Genomic DNA, 23,097 nt, shown 5'->3' with positions numbered 1-23,097 from the left:
AAGCTATAATCAAACCGCCGGAAAGATCTTAATGACAGGAAAATAAAGATGAGCGCTATAAAAAGACCACGGAGAGATAGTGGTGAGGGGTGCTCTAAAGAGAATATATTTAGCCAAAATGGAGACGGGGAGTTTCTGTTAAGAGTTCACTTCAGCGGGGTATATTTAGACAGAGACCCTAAAAAATGGAAAAAGGATGATGTGTATACAGTAGTGGGAATCTGATGTAACAAGTTGCAATACGGCCACACGCACGAGAACTTTTGCAAAAACATTGAAAAGTTTACCAAGATGAACGCTCATGTCGTGCATAATGATCAACAAAAAGAGAAATAAGAACGAGACAGCTTTAAAATCTATATTATGAATGTCAATAAGTGTGTGTAACAATAACAGAGAATAAGGCGATGACTAGGAGAAGTCTGAGCGCTCGAGAGAGAAGCAGCCACAGTGACGCCATTGTGGTTCACAACGCACTTCCTGACTGCTGCCACAATGTTTGTGTTTCCTGTTGCCGTAGCAACACATAAATACCAGAGGAAAAAAGGGAAAGAGAGAAATCGGGGACAAACCCATCTGACTAGCCGGAATGCAACGTCAAATGCATCCAGACAGTCTCTCTCTCTCTCTCTCTCTCTCTGTCTCTCTCTCTCTCTCTCTCGCTCTCTCTCTCTCTCTCTTTCCTATACTATAATACCTGCTCTTTCCATAGAGTTTACCGCCTGTTCCAATAAATTCCGATAAGTGCATGTAACACTTTAGATGAGATATTTTCTTGCACATATTGCTAAATGAGCAAAATGTAAACGAATGACACACAAAAAAATACTATAAGCAGTCATGCAAGGTACAAAATTCACGAGGGTGTATTTTATTTAGCCACACTAAATAATAATGTTTCATATTTAAAAAAAGTTTTTAATGTATAATTTTGACATATTTCATCAAAATGACACTTCGATATTTTTTCCCCAAATGACTAACTTACTGTAAGTTTAGTGATGAGCAATCGTTGCGATCTGTCTTCATCTTTCCCTAACAAGAATTTGTTTTCTTGCCGGAACAAAACGACTTTCTAGAATGTTTGTTCTTGATGTTTTTTAGCGCGTTGCTATGCAGTTGCTAGGTTGTTTTGGGTGGCTGCTAGGTGGACACTTATTGGCCGTAGTCCAAGTGTCGATGATATTCCGCTAGCTGTGCCCCTCTTTTAATGTACATTTTAGGGATTTTCTACCCGTTTCGAAATTGGAAGCTCACCTGTTACAACAAAATGCAGGAGGTGCAAGTAACAGTGATGCTTGCCCTAGCAACACCACTAATAATACCAGTAAACCACAGGACAGACATTACAGGATAGTTCCTACACAGGGAGACTTAAAACCCTTTTCACAAATCAGATGAGAATAATATAACACAAAACGGTACAGAATCCTTAAAAACGCAGCAACTTCGAAACATGTACCTGTTATTCTACAACGTCATCATTTAAAACAGCTGTCAACTTTATTTATATCACAATGTGTAGTGTATTATTGTTTGTATCTGTTGTTGCTGTCCTATATTGAATTCTGTTACAAAGTTACACTGTGTGCGTGTGTGTGTGCGTGCGTGTGTGTGTGTGTGTGCGTGCGTGCGTGCGTGCGTGCGTGCGTGCGTGTGTGTGTGTGTGTGCGTGTAAAACGAGGTTGTGTTTCCTTTGAGGAATGCTTGCATAATTAGATCCCTGCTGTTATGACAACCAAACTTGATTTTTCAGGAGGCCGAGTGTAGTTCACTTATAGAAACCTGAATCATTGTCTGGGACTCGCACACGCACAATCGCACTCTATCTATGCTGAACCAGGACGCTTAGATAAGACGTGGCTACCTATACTCACACATTCACCCTTATCGCAATTCATTTCATAGGTATACATGTACAGCAGCCTTGGATTGTGAACTCTGAACTCAAATGCAGTGCACGCAGCTATAACTCACTTTATTTAACTTACAAAAGGCTTTGATGTTGTCGGGTAAATCCGAACCCACAATCTTGTTTCTCTTTTAAAGCTGGCGTGACAAATGTGATAATGCACAAACCGTTGCAAGCTTCTGACTCAGCATATGACAAATTCACCCCACCGTGGGTTATTTGACACTACGACATCACGACCAAATGCGAACATGAAAAAACTGAAGCCCATAAAAGTTCAAGCCAAAATATAGTATGAAGCCAAAATCTGGATAGAGCCGTGAGCTGTCAATCATTTTTTGGATGAACATAAGTCAAGGCGCTCTGGTTTTTTGCTTACTTCTGCATTTGTATGTGTTGCTATGAGACGTGTGTGAGTGAGGAATGTGGGACGTCCAGACAGTGTGTAGTTGTTCAAATGGACCCTTTTCTTTGGCATGTGTCTAGGGAGGGTCAGACAGGAGCTGGCGTAAAGTCATAAAGTGTCCACTAACTCTGGAAGCAAACAGATGTTTGAGCTTCGCTGAGTTGGTTGTGCTTGTGTGTGTGTGTCCTGTAAACACAAAGCGCAGGTTTGAATCTCTTTATATCATTCTGACCTTATACAACCAACTACACTTAAATGTTAAAAAGTACAAGCATGAATGAACGTGTGTGCAAATATTAAATACATTCAAATTTTAATCAAAATTTTTTAGTGACTGGAAACATCTACATTTTTCAGTTGACTCCGTTGTGGTTTCATAAATGTATCACTTGGGTCAACAGCTTTTTTTAAACAGACGTTGTGAAATTTACGAAATTTACGAAATTTACGAAATTTTAACTGAGCCAATTGAAAAATGTAGATGCAAAAAGTCAGTGGAGAATTTTCTGAACATTTTTTACAGTGCAGTGCAAAATCATTACTAGTGCAAATGAGGACTCGGTTTCCTTTTTTTTATCAATCCAGCTTTCTAATGTTATGCACTGCAGTAATGTTTTGCGGTATAAGGGTTCATTAATATTTTTGTTTTAGTGTGGTGTAGCACAATGTGTTGTTGTATGATTTTGTTCTGAAGGATATATAGTATAGTATAGTTTACTATGATATGTTCGGTGCAGTACAAGACTGTATACTATACTATACTATATTACACTACACTACACTACATATACTATACTCTACCATAGTATCATGGTATGGTATGGTATGGCAAGTATTGTATGGCAAGTATTGTATAGTATAGCATAGTATAGTATCACATCGTGTAGCATAGTACGGTATCATTTGGGGGTATAGTATAGTGTGGTATGGTAGGAAGCTGTATAGTGCGGTATGGTATGGTACGGTATGGTATAGTATATGGCATGCATTATAGCGCAGCGTATTGCAGTAAAGTGGATTATAGCATAGTATAGCATGGTATAGCATAGCATAACACAGCATAGCACAGTATTGTTTGAGGGTTATAGTATAGTGCAGTATGGTATGAAGCTGTATAGAGCGGCATAGTATGTTGCTGTATGGTATGGTATGGTATGGTATGGTGGTACTGTATAGGATGGTGCATTAGGGTATAGTGCAGCTTTTTACAGTACATTACAGTATGATACAGTTTAGTATAGTTTAGTAGAATACATTACAGTACAATACAATACAGTAAAGTCTAGTATAATTGAATACAGTTTTGTACAGCACAAAACAGGACAGTATCATAGTATATCGTATCGTATGCTGTCATATCGTATCGTATCGTATGCTGTCACAATAGTATTCTCCAGTTTAGTGATACAGTGTACTGTATAATGTAAATTTTGTGTACTTCACATGCTTGTATAATGTTTGAAGGCATGAAACACTAAAGGTGAGACAGTGAGAAGAATAAAGGGCTAGGTGTGTGTGCGCGTGCGTGCGTGTGTGTGTTTTATGAGCTGTTCTTCAGAAGAATTGCTCCGGCCTCTTCCTGTCTTCACGCTGATGGAGAGGGGGAGGGTTCAACCTCTGACGTTATACAAATAGGAATTCCCTTTGCTCGTCTCTCTTGCCGCGCTCTCATTCACTTTCACCCTGTCTGGCCCCCAGACGAACTCTTTCTCTCTCCTGTTCTATCTCTCTTTCTCTCTCTCTCTCCTATATAAACACTCATAGCGTCTATACCGGAGTCAGCCACTCCCTCTGAGACACGGCTGCTGTAAGGTTCAGCTCGAAGGAGATACGCAGAGAGACAGAGCGAGAGAGAGAGAGAGAGAGGGAGAGAGAGAAGTGTCAAATCATGCAGGTAAGAGGCCAGCGTGACTGTAAAAAGAACTTTTTCAGTGTGTTCTGTTGCTCTTGAAGTGTTTTGGTTGATTGTCCATTTGAAAGAAAAGCACTTCTGGAGATGTTTGGGGACCACAGAGGCAGGGACTGTCCTGCTGTTGTTGCCGACGGCTGGATATTAAGAAGGACTTTCGAGCGCAGCCAGACAAGTGATCCACTTGAGGAAAGGTCATCCGTAAATAGTTTCATTGAATGGAGCGTCTGTCTGCGTGACATGTGTCGGCCAGACATGAGTTTGCTGTCGTAAAGCGGAGGTCATAAAAAAACGCTCTCGCAACGAGGATGAGGCCGCTGAGAAAATCTAAAAAACATTCTTCTCATTGTTTTCGAGGCTCGCAAAGACCGAGCCAGACGCTGCACAGCCAAGACAACTTTGAGGGGAAGGTGGGAAAGCCAGCGTGAAAGGCCAGGCGCTCCGGCTGGAATATTGTGTAAATATCAGCGCAGGTGAGCGACAGGAACTGCAGGATTCGTCTTACGGTTTTCGCATTCATTAATTTAGTATGCAGTGTAGTACAGTGTACAATAGTATGTTACCATGTTAGTAGTTTAATAGTGTAGTATGCAATATTTAATGTGTTGTAAGTGTTTAGCACTTTTTTTTAAAGTGCGTTTTTGTCTCATGATGTGCTCAATAAGTGTCCATTTGAAAGAGTTAGGTGAATAGAGAAACAACCGAGGCTCGGGAAAATCAGGATTCTGGAAACAGGAGAGTACAGGACTGGTACAGACATTAGGAAAGAGTGCGCTAGTGGAACAAGTGTGATGGATGTATGTGTGTGTGTGTGTCTCCGTGGCCTCTGTGCTGAAGTTAATGGTGTTATAGTATCTGGAGTTGGGTTACAAACACATTACCGAGGCAGACAGACGATGACCTGTGAATTTATCCTCTTTCAAAAGCAAGCGACTCTTTGCTCATGCAGTTGAGTGTTTATTTACAACAAAGATGATCTTTTAGTGTTATTGATTTTGAGTTTAATAAATTAAGGTGACCCACAGATGACAGACACGTTCTCATGGACAGGATGGAGAACACACCCATATAGCGGCCTGTCGCGATTCTGCCGAGTCATTACATTTAATAACCGTCCGTTTAACTGTGTTCTAAGCGTAAATGTGATGGTGTTGCGTTTATCTGATGATGTTAAATAAGATCATTTATTCAATCAATCTGGATCAAATGAATCTACATAAAACATTATATATAAAACAAATATAAAAGATTTGGTTAAGTGCATGAGGCCTAACGTCGTTTGGCTGAACATCTGTTTGTGTGAAACATGTAGTAATAATAATAAAATCATTCAAATAAAAAGTTGCATCTAAAATCGAAATTTCTCAAAGAAAAACAAGGCCTGTTTTATTATTCACTGCATGATTATTTTGTATTCTCATTTGCAAGTTGTGTCAGTTAATTTGCTAAAATAATAAGTGTAAATATTAATGTTTCTAAATAATACGAGAAATTACATGTATGACTCCTGTACGTGAGGACTGTAAATAAATGCAATATAACATTACTCAAAGCGATACGTAAAGTCAAACTAGGCAGCTCTGAATCTCGAGTGCAGCCGAGCAATTCGGAGATTGCAGATTATTTTCATCCGCTCCCTAAAATTAGCTTTTAACGCTGACAGTTGAAGGTGTGAATTCTCATCATGAGAACGGCCGTAAAAGCCTTTCCTGCGCTTTTCGATGGCGAGGTGTGACCACACAGTCTGACTCTGTCATTTGTCAGAGGAAAGACTGAGATCACCGCGCGAACAGCCGTGGCTTCGATTCAGGAAAGACGTTGAGAGGAAAGATCTGATGGAAAACATCACTCAATCAGTTCTGAATTCGGTGCTGTAGATGAGTTGGAGAAGTCAGCTCATGAGCTCCAAGTTTAGACGCCTCGACTGATCTTCATGTGCAATATTCAGGTATTTTTTCTAAACCTAGTACGTCGATGCTTACGTAGACAACTCAATAAAACCTACGCTAGGAACGTAACGGCAACGTACAAACAATCTTCGTCGTTCGAAATGTGCCGGAGACCAGATTCCTCGTTTTTTGCTAATATTTGAAATACAAGATAACCCTTATTTGGCTTAATGTGCCATCTTGAATGGATTTTTCGCTGCTTGTCGCAATGCATCATCGGATTGATTTGGTCGAAAGAAGCCACCTTTCCTATTAGCCCTCCCTGTGTGTTGCACTAAACAGTTTCCTTCGCACTTACTTGGAAAGGCAAGTTCGCGAGGAAAACGTGTAATGATGTGTCTGGGAAAACATTATGGTTTATACTCCTGCAGCTGTTTCACTCGGATGGTGAAAAGATGCTAGGTAGGAACGACAACTCACATCCTCTGATCAGCATCTAAATGACTGTTAGTCACGCTCTGCACAGTTACCGGGGAAAAAACCTAAAAGCATTAAACCACAAACACGCACTCTGTGAGTACGCAGAGAGTACTGGTGGTCTTTGTTTAGAGTGTTGGCTCACGAGTAAGCTCGTATCATTATCCAGGATATTAAAAGTGAAGGCACTAGGTTGATGTAAGCTAGGAGTTCCCCTTTCATCTGGACATGTTCAAGCTGTTTTCGAGAGCGACGTTTGTATTGACAACCGCAGGACGCTGTGACGGGAAGGATTCAGTCGACTGGTTGCGATGCTGTAGATGTTCTTTCATAAATGTTTGAAGGGGAACGGTTCGAGGAGAATGCAAAGTGACACGGTAAAACTGGAAAATATGTTTCTGCTTTCTGAGCGAACTTGGAAGTGATGGGAACCTGTAGGAATGAAAAAAGACAGATGAGACCTATCAGTTGTTTCTCTAACAGAGAACAAATTGGGACTTGCGGATTTATTGTCCTGTGTTTTCCAAAAGTATCTCTTGTAGAGTTCACAGCTACTATTCTCACGTTTGCCACAATGCAAACTTCTCTGTTCACTAAACTAAAGTCTGTTTTTATTTCAAGCATCTGAGGTAAAGTCCATACTTACATGAAAGATAACCGACACTTTCATTTCATTCATTGAGTCATGAAAGAGAAACCTCTGAGCAATACGGTTCTCTTCTGTAAAGGAGGTAAACTTTTAAACTGTGCAAATTTCCAGCTTTTATGGCACTTCGGGGTTTTATCAGAGACACAGAACACACGCGATCAAGTTTTTCACTCCGCCGCCCTTCATGCATTAACTCCACAGGTTTTTCCTCAGTTTTGTCACTCCTAAATCCTTCACGCCAGATGAGAGACAGGGCGCGGAACGCTTTACGGGCCTGCGCGTCTTTCCGACCTCATTTCAAACTGTCATTGAAAAGCTATTTTTATAAGTCCACAGGATGCCCAGTCAGCCAGACGCTGGCAGAGGGAGGGGACGAGGATCACGGACTGCATGACTAAAAATTAGGCGCCCACACAGAAACACACACGCACACACAGTTAACCAGTTAAAAGGATAAGGTTCAGCCAAAAATGATAATTCTGTCATCGTTTCATCGCTTTCATGTCGTTCCGTGTGATTTTCTCTCAAGTGAAAATATTTTGCAACTCGTGACTTCAGAAGACATGGATTATAGCGTAAAGTATGCGCTGCTTTAGTCGTGTTTACGTTCGTGTTTCCTCTTCGGAGCCTGATGGCTGTATTCTGTCATTGCATGCTGAAGCAGTGTAAACATCTCAATTTCTGTCCCACAGATGAAGTAATGTCTGCTTTGGATCAACATGAGGGTTAAGTGAAAGCGGATGGGTAAATGATGACAGGACTTTCATTTTTAGTTGAACTAACCTCTTAACATTTGTCACGGCTATTTGCTATCTGCCCCGCTGTTGTTTGCTGTCAGCCTTTCTCACCGAGCTGTTGTGCATGTGATGATGTGTCAGCACAGATATAGATGTGTAAGACCCCACCTCAGTCTGAAGGACTAAAGCCCTCACGCACACACACACACACATGTCTGGTTTACTATCCCCGTGGGGACAGTCCATAGGCGTAATGTTTTTATACTGTACAAACTGTATATTCTATCCCCTATCCCTAACCCAACCCCTAAACCTAAAGATCATAGAACACTTTTTGCATTTTTAGATTTAAAAAAAATATTGTTCTGTACAATTTATAAGCTTTTTTGCCCGTGAGGACCTCAATTTTGGTCCCCACAGTGACACGAGTCCCCATGCGTTGGTGTGCGTTCAAGTTGAGGTCCCCACCGGGATATACAAACATGAACACACACACACACACCCTTCTGTTGGCCAGGGGAATTCCTGGCAGAGTGATTTTTAAACCTAATGTCTAAATCACATTGCCAGGGATTTCCAATGGCTTGCATGAGGCACTCGACTTGAAGACCGCAGACATGCCAAAAGTAGGCTACTGTATACACAACACGCACACATGCACCTGAACGCTCCAGACTAATCCTGAAGGAATGCGGACCGTCTCGCGCACACACGACACTTGTGAATAAAGTTCTTGTGCACGCTTTGACGTGAGGTTGTGCGGTTTCGGGACTTAACCCTCTTGTGAACAGTGTATTGGACTTCCATGTTCACAGTGGTTAAGTTCTGCCATCCTGGGACCAAAATCAGCACGGGGGTCTGTGGAGTGCCATCTGACAATACACACTAGGAATGTGACGGTTTGTTTGTCCTTCTTGTTAAGTAAGATGTCAGACTGCAAATTATATATTGGTTGATTTTAAGATCTTGGAAATAACTGCTAATTGAATTTTGGCAAAGATCGAGATTTTTGGTAGATGTCCTGTTTGACTTGAGGTCCATTTCGGAACTGGTGCTTGAAAAGAATCATTAATATTGTACTGTGAGTTTTTCCTGTCGAGGTCTTTTCTACAATTGCCATTTAAAGTGTTCCTCAGGGGTTAAACACAACATTTGGAAATTTTAAAATAAAAGTCTCTTGACAAACTAAACGCTTTCGACACTTCAAAACACACATGTGCCATATTGACATCACAACTCCTTGACGCTGCTAACAAGTTATAAAAGTTAAAAAAGTTTCAAGTTATGAATAAAAATCTTCTCTCTTATGATGTTCTCTTCTCCACAAACATAGCTTTATGTGCTATTCTTACTCTAAGCTGAGAGAAAAAATGAGTAAATGTAAATATCAACATTCAACATCTTTATTATTGTTACACATGGTATAAGTATAGTTATATTGAGCTGATGGTCTGTGTGATAAAGACGTGTGGTAAAGTCGTGACCACGATTTTACCAAGTAATGTGTATTGCTGGTTGAACATATTTTGTACCTCAAACCTTCACCCGAACTATTCAAACAAATCAGAGAGAAATTATTTTCTTTGTAATAATGACCCTAACCACTGGCCCAAACCTAGCCCCAACATGGTTTCAGGATGAAAAAATGGATTCAGGACCACTTCCTACTTAGCAAGATCATTACGAAACTAGTCTGCTTACTTTTGAGAATATGAGTCATTAAACAACACAGGTATTTCTGGTGTACATATGTCTTCAGTAAGTTTGTAATTATTAACCGTGTCAGTGGAAATTTTATTCAGTTGAATAAAAAATCTGAATGGGAACTTCAGTGTAAACATTTGCATAAAGTCTTGACAGTTGGTGCTTGAACAAAAAAAAAATGTTTCAATGTATTCTCAAAAACCATGAATATATCTACTATGCAAAATACAAACAAGCAACAAAGAGGAACAAATAAGTCACCAGCAGGAAGATGGAAAGAGACCACTTATTTATTTACTGAATCTGATTCTGTTAGGTTCAGTTTCAACAAAACTCTTTAAATGATCACCTCACAAAGCAGGCATTCGGAAAGTGTTTGTATCCAAGGCCCAAATGATGCATAAACTAGCGTATGGACGGAAAAACAATGGAAAACAATCACATGGCCTACTGAGTCACTATTTACTGCATTTCCTGCATCCAGGCGGGTTTATCTTACGAGAAAGCCAATTTGCGCCCGCAGTTTGCAATGTCTGTCGCCAGCGGTGGGGGATCCGTAACGGCATGGGCACAAATCTTTAGTTAATCGCTCTGCAGTATCATGTAGAGGCGATCTGAGGTCATAAATAAACATGGTCAAAATTCAAATGAACATATGTATATAACACTGTTTGTTTTCTTTTGATTTTGAGGTGAAATGCGCAGGTTTTTGTAAAAGTCGCGTTTAAACGTGGGTCAAGGTTTATAGGTTTGTCTATCTTGTTATTGCGAGATGCTTGCTGTGTAACGGTGTGTTGTCTCTCAGTGGGCTGGTCTCCTGTGCCTGCTGCGCTGATAATCAGTGGACAACTGCAGCTGGCTCAGTTCAGCAGGAACAGGGGTCTGGTCTTCTCTCTGTGGCTTTCTGCTCCAAACACACCCATTACACGAGAGGACTTTACATGTTGAGGTTACCGGTGTGAATATACAGTACTATATGCTATATGCACTATTTATCATGCTAAAAATATCCTCATTTTCTACAGATATTAAATCATGTTAAATGCATTGATAGTTGTATAAATTAATCAAATATGTACTGTCTGTCATATACACAAATAAAGTTTTATCATAAACAAACGTGGTGTCTTAACTTATTGGTTCAATAAGACTGAAGAAGAAAAAACCAAAAAAACATTTATATATACAGTACATTATATATTATTAGATTATTATTATATTTAATTTTAATGCATGATGTAGTTTTTTGTTAACTTAATACCAAAGGGTTTAAATGAATAATACATATTTATTAAAATGCGTTATTTATGTAAAAATATGAGAAATATTGTTTATTATATATTTTAGATGCCTATAGAGAAGTAAAAGGTTTTCTGTTACCAATATTTAAAAAAAATTGAAATAAAGTCATACAGGTTTGAAATGACAAGAGGGCGTGTAAATAATGACAGAATTTTAATTTTGAAGGTGAACTATTCGTTTAATGCCTACTTTTGTACATTTGAGTTCAGTAAATATCTCTTGGGGAACAGTGCCTATACTGTTTGTCACTTTGGATAACAGTAGTGTCTGTTAAAGTAGAAACAGAATAATAAATACTGTTCTTGCACATAGCTTCAATGAGCCTGTGCTTTGGTTCATAGATCTCATGTTAATGATCTTATGAGGATAAGACATGTATGTCTGTATGACATATCGCTTAAACTGAACTCTGAACTCTATGTAAGTCGCTTTGGATAAAAGCGTCTGCTAAATGATTAAATGTAAGACATCTTGTGTTTTCTCTATGGGGTCAAGGACAGGTGGCAGGCCAAGATTATCACCTGCACACTTTCTTACGGTAACTATATGGCGGCTCAGCACCGAGTCGGCAGTAATGAATGTATGCTCTTTGTGCAAAGAAATCCCAGTGTTACTCTGGTTCCAGCACAGGGATTATTTTCTCATGCACAGGATTTGGAGAACCTTTCTCCTCGCCTCACACACCCTGACCCTCCTGTCTGAGGAGCTTTTCCTTGCTGACACACCCCATGTGTGAGCAGGTTCAGGCTTATGCGGTTTGTTCAGTTTCTTTATGCAAATTATAATCTGATGTCTGTAAATGCTTTTGTGAGATTTAGCCACATGGATGTATGTGATCACAGCACATTGTGCTTTTCATACCGTAAAATTCACACCATTCTAACTTATTTATATAACAGCTTTTATAGTGCTTCTTTGTTGCAAAGTAGTTTTACATGACTTTTTAACTTTCCAAGCTCGTGTGTAATTGGTAAGTGAAAATGCTGAACATGCAAACTACAACAAACAACTTGTAAATTAATGTTTGCAAGCATGTAAGAACAGCATTTGCATTCTTGAGAATTATGTTTTTCTCACATCAGTTTATATTTAGGTAACAATGTTGTAAGTGTTTTGTGATGAAACTTCTTAACACCTGCAGCTTTCGCTTGTTTATCATCTTTTCTTTTTCGTTGCCATGTTCAATTCTGTGTGAAATTCCCCAAACGGTGAATATACAATAAGTCAAGTCAAACAATTGGAGTAAAGCAAGTGACCATGGAAACCCATATATACACAGACATTTGACTGTTTGATCACCAAACCACAAGAGGAACCGTGAATGGACTTCAATCAATTCTAAGAATATTTTTGCACTTAGAAGATAAAATGGCCTATGACGTAACACTGACAGCATTAACTAATAATAAAATAATATTACCGCAAGATATGCGTCATATCCTACTGAATCATTTGAAACATTAAAAAACGTTTTGTAAAACTTATTTTTGTCTCTTAGATTGATTTTATTTTATATTCTTTTGGAGTAATTTAGTACTTCCTTTTTATGTAATTTTAGTACATTTTCTATGAATGTACTTTTTTTCTGTACGTTTTTTTTAATAAATATATTAATCAGTTAATATAAAACATTGATTAAAATCAAATCGTTTAAATATTTAAAATATTATATATTAATACTATATTTAAATACCTTACAATTAATTAATATACTGTAAATACATGTTCTAATTAATAAATATAATTCATACTTTTTTGTATTTATGTCTGTTAAATATTATAAAATATAATTTTAGTTGTAAATCATTTCCTTAAATATATTATATTATTATATAAATAATATGTTAAATATATAACCTTTTTTAAGCACGATATGTTCATTCTTAAAACATAAAAATAAAATCCAATTATAAACAAAAACATTTATAAAATGCAAAGAAATGATCAAATATATAAATAAAACTGTGTAGTTGCCACGAAGCTGTCATTGTGTTTGATGTTTAACAACGAAATCTAGCAGCACAAAACACGAGGCCACACGTCCATCAGCTCGTTCATTGTGAGCGTCTGTAGTCCATGTGTGGACACTTCTCATGTAAATCACTCTTGTGCTGATGTGCAGCACAACAGCGCCGGATGTTTACTTGCACTAAACACGTGTCCATGGCAACGAAGAAAACTAGACGGCGCGAGATGGCTGCGTCATTGGAACTGACATCATCATCGCACTTCCTTTTTCTGAATCTCTCTACATTACAAAGGCGCCATGCAGTCGCTTCTCCTTTGTTTTTGCCCACACGCCCCACTCTTTCACCCTGCAAAGCAACTGACACCTTTGCAGGTTTATGACAGATGTGAAGTAGTGGTGGTTGTGTCACCATGGCAACATAACAGGTAAACAAATAAAGACAACGATAAGAAAGTGAGGCGGCTGCTATTTGAGTAAACTAACGCACAAGATTCGACAGGAAAACTACACCCACAGCTTTTACTTGACAGACAGGGCCTCTTTTTAGCCATAGTATTCAGAATGGGGACTGACTGGGAACAAAACACACCTACTTATTCAGCATTTACAAGTTTTCCCTTCTTCAAGTGTTCTGCAGCGTGACCTCGTGCAGCGCTGCGCAGACTGAACGACGTATGACGTCACCGCGTTGTATCGCGAGAGCGACAATTTCAAGCTTGTAGAGCAGTCAAATATCTTGTCAGAAATTAATTTAAAACGGACTAGGTAAAAAAAAACGATAGATTTTCATACGTTTGGTATAAGGGTTTATTATATTTATCAAAATACTGAAGCTATAAACTATATAGTTTGTAGTGATCACTGAAGTACAGAGTAAAGCAAAACTGCCCTCTGGTGGTTATAAACCATCCTAAAGCACAGTATTTCACATACACAAAGCATATTGCTCCTGTTTTTAATATTTCATTTTGTGCATTCCCATTTTATACATACAGTATTATCATGACTTATATATTTGCAAATTGAGTAAGTATGAATAAATATCCACATGAAGTGGAACAAAGACAGACACAAGATGGTATGCGTGTAATATGGGATGAAATACATAAAAGCAAAAATGTCCATTCTAAAACAAAGATACAAAATAAATATAAAACCCAGTAAAGTAAAAAGCAACATTCAGTAAAAATGTACAATGTCTTGTGTGGTTGCTGTTTTACCTGACGTACACAGACTATCCATATGACTGAAAACAGACACACAATAATATTATGTTTGTTTAGATGCACAAATTATTCACGATGTGAACAAACAAATAGGAATGAGAGGACATCAATTGCTTTTCTTGTCTTTGATCAGTCTGCTAGCGTTGTGTGCAAATGTTTCAGCCACTAAGAGTGGAAATACTATCGCAGCATCTGCATAAACCTGCACAGAGACACAACCACACGGTTAACCACATCACAATGTTCACAAGATTGTGCTATTTCCTTTCACATAAATGCCTTTGATATTGTGTTATCTAATGCAATGACATTCAGACATTTTTGCACGTGTCTTAAAACTTTTGGGGGTATAACTGCATATATATACATAACACCATATTTTTAACAAAATAAATCTCATTTGATACAGAAGATAGAATTGAACCTTAACAGGTGTGGCATCCATGCGGATCTTCCCCCAAGAGACAGCTTCATCAGGTCTGGCACCCGAGTCTGAGCCATCGAACTCCTGTCCGGTGTTGACAAACACAGCAAAATCCGCTCCATTTCTCTGAGAGCGATAAATGAGACGAGACCAGTGGGTAACATTTCACTGACGACGCCAACATTGTGTTTTCTTTTGGGTTCAAGTGATTACCATGAGGTTAGCATTAGAGATATGATGTTTAACAAGACCTCCTCCGAGAATGATCATTCCCGTGCTCTTGGCAAACACGGCTTTGCTGTTCAATCTTCGAATATCTGCAAAGGTAAAAAATACCAAGATTAAATAACTCCTGCATTATAAAACGTGCATTTGTACCCAATCCTGAGAAACTCACCCTCCACAATATCAAGCACTAGCCCGGGGTTCTTGTACGAGTGGAAGTAGATCATATCGCCCAATGAACCGTCGGTGAGGGCGGGGCTAAACACTGGGATGTCATTCTGACAAACAAGACAAAGGTTCTTTGAGACATTGACCGTTTCTGTTGTTCGGTCACTGGGAGATGTGACATTTGAGAACTTTACCTTGTAGGCCCAGTAGTAAACCGAATCTGGGTCGTTGATTTCTTTGCCCAGTCTGTGGATCATTTTTGAGGGTGTCCAGTGTGTGCCCTGACATAAAAACATGGAACAATATTACACATACTCATAAAATTCAACTTGAATAAGAGTAACAAAATACATAACCATTTAATGAGTGCACAAAGGTTTTGAATGAACAAATTTAACTAACATTTACATAATATTTACGTTTATTCTAAATCTGAATGTCCCTAATATTTATATTTACTCTAAATCTGAAAAAAATACTATTAGTGAAAAAAACAAGCAAAGGTGATATTTATTTACCATGATGCTCAATGTTTACTATTTTTCTGTATTATAATGTTTACACGGTACTCAAAGGTACTTTTAAAATGGTATGTGGAAATCCAGCAAATGTAAAAAAAAAATGTTTACCTCAGTCTTTTGTTCCAGCACCATTTGGTCTAGAATAGGCATCAGCCAATCTTCAAACTTACAGTAATTATCATTCGGTACCAGGAGGTTCCCTATTCTAGAAGACACAACATACAGTAATTACTAGGGATGCACTGATATGTAAATTTTGGCCGATAATGATAACCGATAATTCTTTAACATTGGAAGCCGATAACTGATATATTTGCCAATATACAGTATCTAAATATTAGGGCTGCACGATGATTTATCGCGATACCACTAAATCCTACTGAAATCAAGCTGGCTGCGATATGCAATGTGTCGATATTTTTTAATATGTAGCTTGTCCGTGAAGCACGGCTCTGGGATCAGTAGGAAATGCTGCTCGATCTAAAAGCAGCACGAGTTTGAGTCGCTTATAATGTGCATTTGAAAAAGCAACACCCGTCAAACATGATCATTATATACTTCATCATAAAAATACCTGATGAGGCTTGAGTAACAGTGATAAAAAGATGTCCATATGCATTTCCTAGATTCTAGAAGGTGTTATGGTCTTCTTCTGCAGTGCGTATTTGGAGTTTCCGCACGAGAGCGCCCTCTGGCTTTCGGATGCAGCAGCATTTTCCCGTACTTCACTCAAAAGCTGTGCATAAATCACGTGATATTTATCGTCGGTTTATCGTGAAAGCCCTAATATTAATATAAAATTCCCTAAGACTGAAACAAAAGGCAAAAAGTGTACAACTGCTTTTATTTGAAAACATTTACTGCGGAAAACAAGGTCCTTTAAATCATGTACCAAACCTACTTTACTCTAGTTAACGATTCTTTAACCTTCAAACTTTTCTGGTATATTTTTTATTTAATAAACAAATTACAGATGTTTTTCCAGAGCAACCCAGAAAAATGTTCTTAATAGCCCACGAGTCTAACAGGTCTCAAGACAGAAAGCATTCAGACACCAGTCTGATTCAAGCAATATGCTTTTGCTCCTATAATTTACACATTCATAAATATTGTCTCTACATACTGTACCTACATCAACAATGTTTTGCTAATAGCAGTAAGTGAATGATCATGACAGAAAGACAGTGCTGTACAGTAGTGTGCAGCTGAAGAAGTTTAACCGGAGGAAATGATTTATAGGCTATAATATATCGGCCTAAATTGTATTATCGGTCGATACGATAATATTAAAAACAACAATTTATCGGCCAATACCGATATGGCCGATAATTTATCGTGCATCCCTAGTAATTACATTTATTAAAATGTATAGAATGATATGAATGTCGCATTGTTTATAAACTGTCCTCTTACCTATTAATGCCCTGCTGTCGTAAGTCTTTCCCACGCAGACTGAACTCTCCAAGAAACGTGGGCGCTAAACATTTGATAAGGTCTTCTTCTATTCCTCCTGCTGTGGTCACTATCACATCAACCTACAAAAACACAAATACTGACTGCATAAACGTACTGTTTGCTTCAGAGCAAAACAGAACAGATAATGCATTCAGAACTGCAAGTACTATAGTCAGACATGACGTACCATTTTGTGTTGTGCGAGGTAGCGAATGCTCTCTCGTACACCTGAGCTGATAAGGTTGGAGGTGTAGCCCAGAAAAATGGTGCAGCCTGAATCTGACTGTTGAGAATCGCTGCTTTCCTCCTGCACTACCTGTAGTCTCTTCTCTATCTATAATAACACAAAGATACTGTAAAGCTGAATGTTTTAACTTTATTATTGAGAAATGAAACAAATGTGTGCATGACAGATTTCCGAGCGTGTCCTGCACGCTCACCATCTTATTGATCTCTTGCACAGCCAGGGCAAAGCTGCTGGCCTGAAAGCCTGTGGTGAGGTAGGACTGCAGCAGGGCTTTGTGATCCACCCCCTGGTTGAAGTCATAACCCTTAATCCGGGGCATATCGTCTGGCAATGGACTGCTTTCCTTTAACACAGCTTCCCTCGCCACAGATGGGGCCTGGTGGGCCATTATCACTCTTATCTACAATCACACGTGTACATGTATGTTAGTGAAACATGCTAAAATACCATATATTCCATTACAACAGTACCAGATGGTATTACCATGATACTATGATATTTAAGTTACATTATTTATTTAACCTGTTACCTGGTATTTAAAGGTACTTCAAGAAGTACTAAGGTATTACGGTTCATGTTGTTTATACCACAGTTCTTACAAATCATGTACATGTGATCTACAGTAATGAAAAAAAATACTAGGATCAAAGACTTCTAACAGTGTCAATAATTGATCAAGGTTTAAACACCTTCAAACGCATGCGCAGATTTGTTTACGTTTCCGACGAATTGTGACGATGATCGATAAATCTTTTAAATAAACATTTTACTTACCCTGTGATTATAAAAATTATTTCAATGCCCGTATGTGTAATGTAGTTTATCGCTGATTTCAACTCAATCCTGCACATCCGAGCATCCACATGTCATGTTCCAAACAACTACGGCAAGCGCGAAGGTCCTAACCAAAGGCGAACTCGTTAAAACGCAAGATTTTGTTTTCCGCAAGTTTCGTTTCTGTATATTTCTTTTAAAGATTTAAAGTAACATTGAATTTTGCTATTTATTAATCTGTACATTTAATATTTAAAAAAATGTTGTTATTATTACATTTAACATCAGTAAGCAGTGATAATTAACCACGAACAAACCATTTAAAATAAACATATTAAGGGGGAAATTTATATATAATATAAACACGTATATTTATTTTTACGATTTAAAGTAACATTTTGTATAAATGAAGTTAAATAAAAGTAACATGTTATTTTTTATTTATTAGAATCAAACTGTGCTGAACTTTCATGACATTTATGATATGACGTTTGTTGATGTGACCTCCAAACCCATACACATCACAGAGACTTTGAAGCTTATAGCAGTGTTTGTGTCAGTGGGGTTTAGATATAAACCCCTAGACAAACTGGTCACCCACTCTTCCAACATCTCACAGAAACAAGAACGTTATATGCTGGATTTAAAACAGACCTAATGGGCTCTTGAGGTAAAATTACAGTCATGTGTTTTTATATACCGTTAAATGCTTATAATCTGGGTTTGGGTTTTTTAGAGTGAGAAACTGAAGGTCCTCCAGCAATGATGGATGTCTACTGCAGTAATAATATTCTTCAAGCCAGAAGAACCGTGGAGCAGTTGAGGCTGGAGACAGAACTGCAGAGAATCAAGGTGAGATTTATCCATCAGATACACAAGCACCTTAGTGTCTACGTGACAGTATATATTGCCTATTATTTATTCTCAAAGGTTTAAAATATTTACAAACTGCAGTTAGCTTCAATTGAACACAGTAGTATTTATTATAGTTGGCTTATATGATTTTTTATTTACATGTATGCATTTGGCAGATGCTTTTATTCAATTAAAATCAAATAGGTTTTTGTATTGCAATCTCAATAGTTTTACCACCATATTGCTCTGAAATTATTTTTAACATTTGTTGCTCTACAATAAAAATATAAAGAATACAGATTATACATTCTAACACAAACTTCAACACAAAAACATTCTTGTAGTGTCATAGAAACTGTACAATCATTATAAAGCAATGACAAAAATCTAATGGGTTTGCTATAGCACTGAAGTCATGGCTTAAAATGTCAACTGCTTTTATAAGGATGAGAGTGAAGATTTTGTGCTGTTTCTGTCAGATTTCGGCAGCAGCGGAGCAGCTGGTTCAGTACTGTCAGGAACACAGGAGAGCTGATCCACTGCTTACAGGAATCGCTGCATCCTCTAACCCATTCAAAGACAAGAAGACATGTGTGCTTCTGTGATCAACAACCGCTGTCAGTGATCCAAACTCCATTCACCGTCAACAAGCCCGGCCAATAAGTGTTTATTAGTTTTGTTTGTGTTGTTTTGTTTATCATGATGAGTAATAAATACAACTGAATGAACAAATTTACATTCATAAAGTCTGTTAGAATGTTACATTTAAATGAACAATTTGACTTTAAGATGCTCAGAGCAACAGCACTGTCTCTGCAGTAAATAAACAACAAATAAAAGCATTTCTATTTGGTATTTCACATGAGTGAACAGTTTACATTCAATACATGTAGTGCAATTTAAGTAATATTAACTTCGACAGAAGAGAACCGTCATATTTTACAAAGATTCTTCACAAATTAAAAACTAACTTAATCTTTTCAACTGTAGATGTGCTTCAGATGTATGTAGTTTGTCACTGTGTATCTTCAGTCTATTGTTAACAGTCACACAATTCAGTCATAGTATTGTTGAATCCTTTAAGTAAAGATTTTGTAATCACACAAACTAAACTCAACCATCTCTATCTTGAAAATAAAACAGTTGTGGTGTTCCTGTGTAATAAGGTACTGTTATGTTTAGCATTATTCTGGAAACGGAATGTCAGATTTCATCAAATAAAAACAAAATTCCAAGTATAATGCATAGAAAATAATGTAGTGACATCATGTGTATGACATCACTGTCCAATGTTCACTGTCACTCAGCATCTGGGCCTCCAAACTTCAACGTTCATGTCAACAGAAGCGATAGCCAGTGTTTCTGCTTCAACACTCAACTGAAAAGAAACAAGATGAACATTTATTAAGCCAAATCAGTCCAAACATTTAACTATTCATAACACATCAGGATTTGATGTGGAAACAAGGAAAGTCTGAGCGTACCCTGTTTACCCCCACCTGATGGTGAAGTGTACGCAGTGTTTTGGGTGGGGAACATGGGAGGTGGACCTGCATTAAAAAAGAGACGTGAGCTGCAGATAAGCTTGAATCATACATTTTTGAACAGACAGAAGCTTTACCTTGACAGTCCGGTCAGAGGAGCACGTGTAGAGAGTACCGGGAGAATAATGGATGCCCGTGACCATCGCGCTGTGGATGTTGAACTGGGATACGGGTGTCAGGGAGTTGTTGTGCAAGGAAAGGGTGTGGACGAGTCCTCGGTTATCTCCGGCCCACACCTCTCGACCGCTGTAGGACATCGACAGTAGGTAGGAGCTAAGCTGTACACATTCACAGACATGATGCGTTAGCTGACTTTTACAAAGATCACTTCATTTTTTGTACAGCTGGCACAATACCTTAACTTTCTGCAGAAGTTTTCCTGCCCTTCGGTCATACAGAGCAACGGTTTGATCTTTACTGCCAGATAATATAAACTGGTCATCAGATGCCAGGCACAACACCGCATCACTATGGAGACGAAGACTCTTGACCAATGGCTCTGCAGCTATAATGCATAAATGACACGTGACAACAATAATGTTCAAATTACAATAATAAAAGTAAAGTATTATAAAAAAAGAAATAGACCGCATCAATGTTTTAACATTTTTTATAACTTTACTGTGTCTGTTTCTGTGTTGGTTGCTTTATAGGCCTAATTCAATTAATTACAAGATATTTGACTAAAACCATAACACTCACATCGGGTGTCATAGATGCTTAATTTCTGATCATGTGATCCAGCCAGCACAGTGTCTCTCTCACAGGACAGACACAATACAGCAGCTTTGCATCGAATGAGACCCCGCGCGGCCCCTCCCGCTGCAAGATCCCACAGTCTGATGGTGCTGTCAAGCGATCCTGATGCCAACAGTGGTCCACTCGATGCCAGGCACCACACCCAACCCCTGTGTGTGCTAATAAAACCACTGTCACTTAGCGTACGCACTAACGTGCCTCTGGAGCCCTGCTGAAGATCCCAGAGGTTCACGTTTCTGTCCCGGGAGCCGGAGGCACACAGCGCCCCCTCTCCACCCAGCAGCAGGACACAATTCACATCTGCAATGTGGCCAGAAGGGAGTACGATGTGCTCCAATGGTGAAGAAGAGCTAGAGAATGTTGTAGGGTCAGCTTCCATCCCCTGAGGGTCATTCTGAGAACTAACTGGCATATTTCCGTCCCCGACTTCTGCAGCACCATATAATTCCACATCCATCCGCATCTCAGCCGGATTCTCTCCGGCAGCTTGTACTTCACCATGCACTTCACCAGCTGCCCCTGGTGCCAAATCATCAGGAACTTCTCTCTGTTCTTGTCTATCTGTGTGGTCCTCTTGCGGTGTCCATAAACCAATCAGCTGTTCCATCTCCAAACAGGCCTTGGACCAATCAAAGTCATCCTTTGGTCCTACAGGAAAAGAGGTCTGTCGGCCGGAGAGTTTGTGAGCCCGAAGCTGCCACACCAGGTGGTCCTCGCCAATCCTTCCCAATGCCTGACATACCTAAACATAGAAAACAGCCATGTGCTTCCAGGGGAATTGTGTTTGTAAAAAGCATGCTGTAAGTTCTTTGCATAGTAAAACTGTAAGTATGAGCAATAGCAAAATTACCTGTGGTAGCACATTAATGACACATTGAGCAGGGAGGTGAGAGGCAATCTGGGTAACTATCTCCCATGGCAATGACAGAAGGGTTGTTCCATTATTAGACGGGGAGGGGCTTGTCTCTGTAGCGATTATGGATGGCTCCAAATTCAATCTGTGGGGTGATATGCCACAATGACTAAGCAAGTAAATATAAGACTGTAAAAGAAAAAGAAGGTACATAAAACAACAAAAAAGTATGTAACACAGACCGATCGGGTATGGAGCGTGGGGGATCATTGCAGTTCAAGTTAGGTGAACTCTCTGCTTGCTCTGAGTTTGCACCAGCAGAGCAACTCTTCTTCTCCTCGTCCTCCAGGGTGACGCTTGGCTTTGACATCACCTAAACAGTGCTGGTGTCTGCTATTAACATTATTTAAAAAAGTTGTGGTCCAACTATTTTTCTCTTATGATACAAACAAACTGACCGCCTCTGTGCACAAAGAAAGCGATGATGAAATTATAGATTTTAAGGGATACCTTACAGTTTTTCGTTTTGTTTTGCTTTATTATATATGTTTGTCTGGTGATGTGTGTAGTTTTCAAGTGCTTAATAAATAAAATAAATGAATGAAAACTTGTATTTTTTCTATTCTAACTGATACTCGTATTTTTTCATTTCAATTTAAGTGACATTCAAACCGTCTGTATTCTATATTCTAGCTAAATATGGTTAGATATATCACGTTATTAAATGTGATCAATACAGTTCAAGAATAAAATCAAAATAAGCATTTATTTTGGACAAGCGCATAAACATATACCTTCTTTCGATGGAAAACCGTCTAAACGAATAAATAATCTGCATATCGCGTCCACTCGGTTTCCGTCATGAATTATTGATTATTTTGACATTACATTGCACAATTATTATCTTCCACTTAAATATCCGTTTTTCGTCAGGAAGTCGTTGAATTAACGCTACTTTACTTGAGCATTCAGGCAGCATGAAAACAAACAAAACAGAGAAAAATGTTAAATATACTTCAGAACATGTTTAGAAAATATCTGACAGCAGCAACTGACGCCAGGAGCCGCCGCTTGTCAACATTACTTCCGGTG

The 23,097-nt window shown here is 38.6% G+C and overlaps 3 protein-coding genes across 6 annotated transcripts; 1 reads left to right on the top strand and 2 right to left on the bottom strand.

Annotated features, from left to right (window-relative positions):
- Positions 1-4,025: 4,025 nt before the first annotated feature.
- gng14 (G protein subunit gamma 14) lies at positions 4,026-19,620 on the top strand. 2 transcript variants are annotated; one of them, XM_057345987.1, is made up of 3 exons: positions 4,026-4,212; positions 18,731-18,846; positions 19,329-19,620. In XM_057345987.1, exons 2-3 carry the CDS (start codon positions 18,757-18,759, stop codon positions 19,452-19,454), a joined length of 216 nt encoding a protein of 71 aa, XP_057201970.1. In that variant the 5' UTR covers positions 4,026-4,212; positions 18,731-18,756; the 3' UTR covers positions 19,455-19,620. The 2 variants fall into 2 exon arrangements, with proteins under 2 accessions (XP_057201970.1, XP_057201969.1); XM_057345986.1 differs by lacking the exon at positions 4,026-4,212 and adding an exon at positions 18,578-18,664.
- dhps (deoxyhypusine synthase) lies at positions 13,729-18,106 on the bottom strand. The gene is made up of 10 exons (XM_057345985.1): positions 17,995-18,106; positions 17,414-17,620; positions 17,161-17,307; positions 16,932-17,053; positions 15,627-15,723; positions 15,192-15,278; positions 15,002-15,107; positions 14,818-14,921; positions 14,605-14,730; positions 13,729-14,382 (listed from the first exon to the last, which is right to left on the bottom strand). Exons 2-10 carry the CDS (start codon positions 17,606-17,608, stop codon positions 14,287-14,289), a joined length of 1,080 nt encoding a protein of 359 aa, XP_057201968.1. The 5' UTR covers positions 17,609-17,620; positions 17,995-18,106; the 3' UTR covers positions 13,729-14,286.
- Positions 19,621-19,742: 122 nt separating the features above from the next.
- On the bottom strand, positions 19,743-23,097 carry fbxw9 (F-box and WD repeat domain containing 9). 3 transcript variants are annotated; one of them, XM_057345982.1, is made up of 8 exons: positions 22,800-23,097; positions 22,248-22,398; positions 22,003-22,150; positions 21,096-21,894; positions 20,750-20,898; positions 20,471-20,671; positions 20,334-20,399; positions 19,743-20,227 (listed from the first exon to the last, which is right to left on the bottom strand). In XM_057345982.1, exons 2-8 carry the CDS (start codon positions 22,373-22,375, stop codon positions 20,153-20,155), a joined length of 1,566 nt encoding a protein of 521 aa, XP_057201965.1. In that variant the 5' UTR covers positions 22,376-22,398; positions 22,800-23,097; the 3' UTR covers positions 19,743-20,152. The 3 variants fall into 3 exon arrangements, with proteins under 3 accessions (XP_057201965.1, XP_057201966.1, XP_057201967.1); XM_057345983.1 differs by having other exon boundaries at positions 22,248-22,395; XM_057345984.1 differs by having other exon boundaries at positions 22,248-22,378.

Source organism: Triplophysa rosa, linkage group LG11 (genome assembly GCF_024868665.1).
Source record: "Triplophysa rosa linkage group LG11, Trosa_1v2, whole genome shotgun sequence".
Lineage (NCBI taxonomy): Eukaryota > Metazoa > Chordata > Actinopteri > Cypriniformes > Nemacheilidae > Triplophysa > Triplophysa rosa.
Note: the sequence above shows the minus strand (reverse complement) of the source record. Positions and strands in the feature narration are given on the sequence as shown.

What these genes read in the sequence shown, in the direction of transcription:
- gng14 (XM_057345987.1), top strand. Translation starts at nt 18,757, where the DNA reads ATGATGGATGTCTACTGCAGTAATAATATTCTTCAAGCCAGAAGAACC. An exon ending in CAGAACTGCAGAGAATCAAG is followed by an intron (nt 18,847 to 19,328) that starts GTGAGATTTATC and finishes TGTTTCTGTCAG; the next exon opens with ATTTCGGCAGCAGCGGAGCA.
- dhps (XM_057345985.1), bottom strand. Translation starts at nt 17,608, where the DNA reads ATGGCCCACCAGGCCCCATCTGTGGCGAGGGAAGCTGTGTTAAAGGAA. An exon ending in TCTCTAATGCTAACCTCATG is followed by an intron (nt 14,731 to 14,817) that starts GTAATCACTTGA and finishes TATCGCTCTCAG; the next exon opens with AGAAATGGAGCGGATTTTGC. An exon ending in TGGATGCCACACCTGTTAAG is followed by an intron (nt 14,383 to 14,604) that starts GTTCAATTCTAT and finishes GTCTCTGTGCAG; the next exon opens with GTTTATGCAGATGCTGCGAT.
- fbxw9 (XM_057345982.1), bottom strand. Translation starts at nt 22,375, where the DNA reads ATGTCAAAGCCAAGCGTCACCCTGGAGGACGAGGAGAAGAAGAGTTGC. An exon ending in AAGCATCTATGACACCCGAT is followed by an intron (nt 20,899 to 21,095) that starts GTGAGTGTTATG and finishes TATGCATTATAG; the next exon opens with CTGCAGAGCCATTGGTCAAG. An exon ending in CCTCTGACCGGACTGTCAAG is followed by an intron (nt 20,400 to 20,470) that starts GTAAAGCTTCTG and finishes TTTTTAATGCAG; the next exon opens with GTCCACCTCCCATGTTCCCC.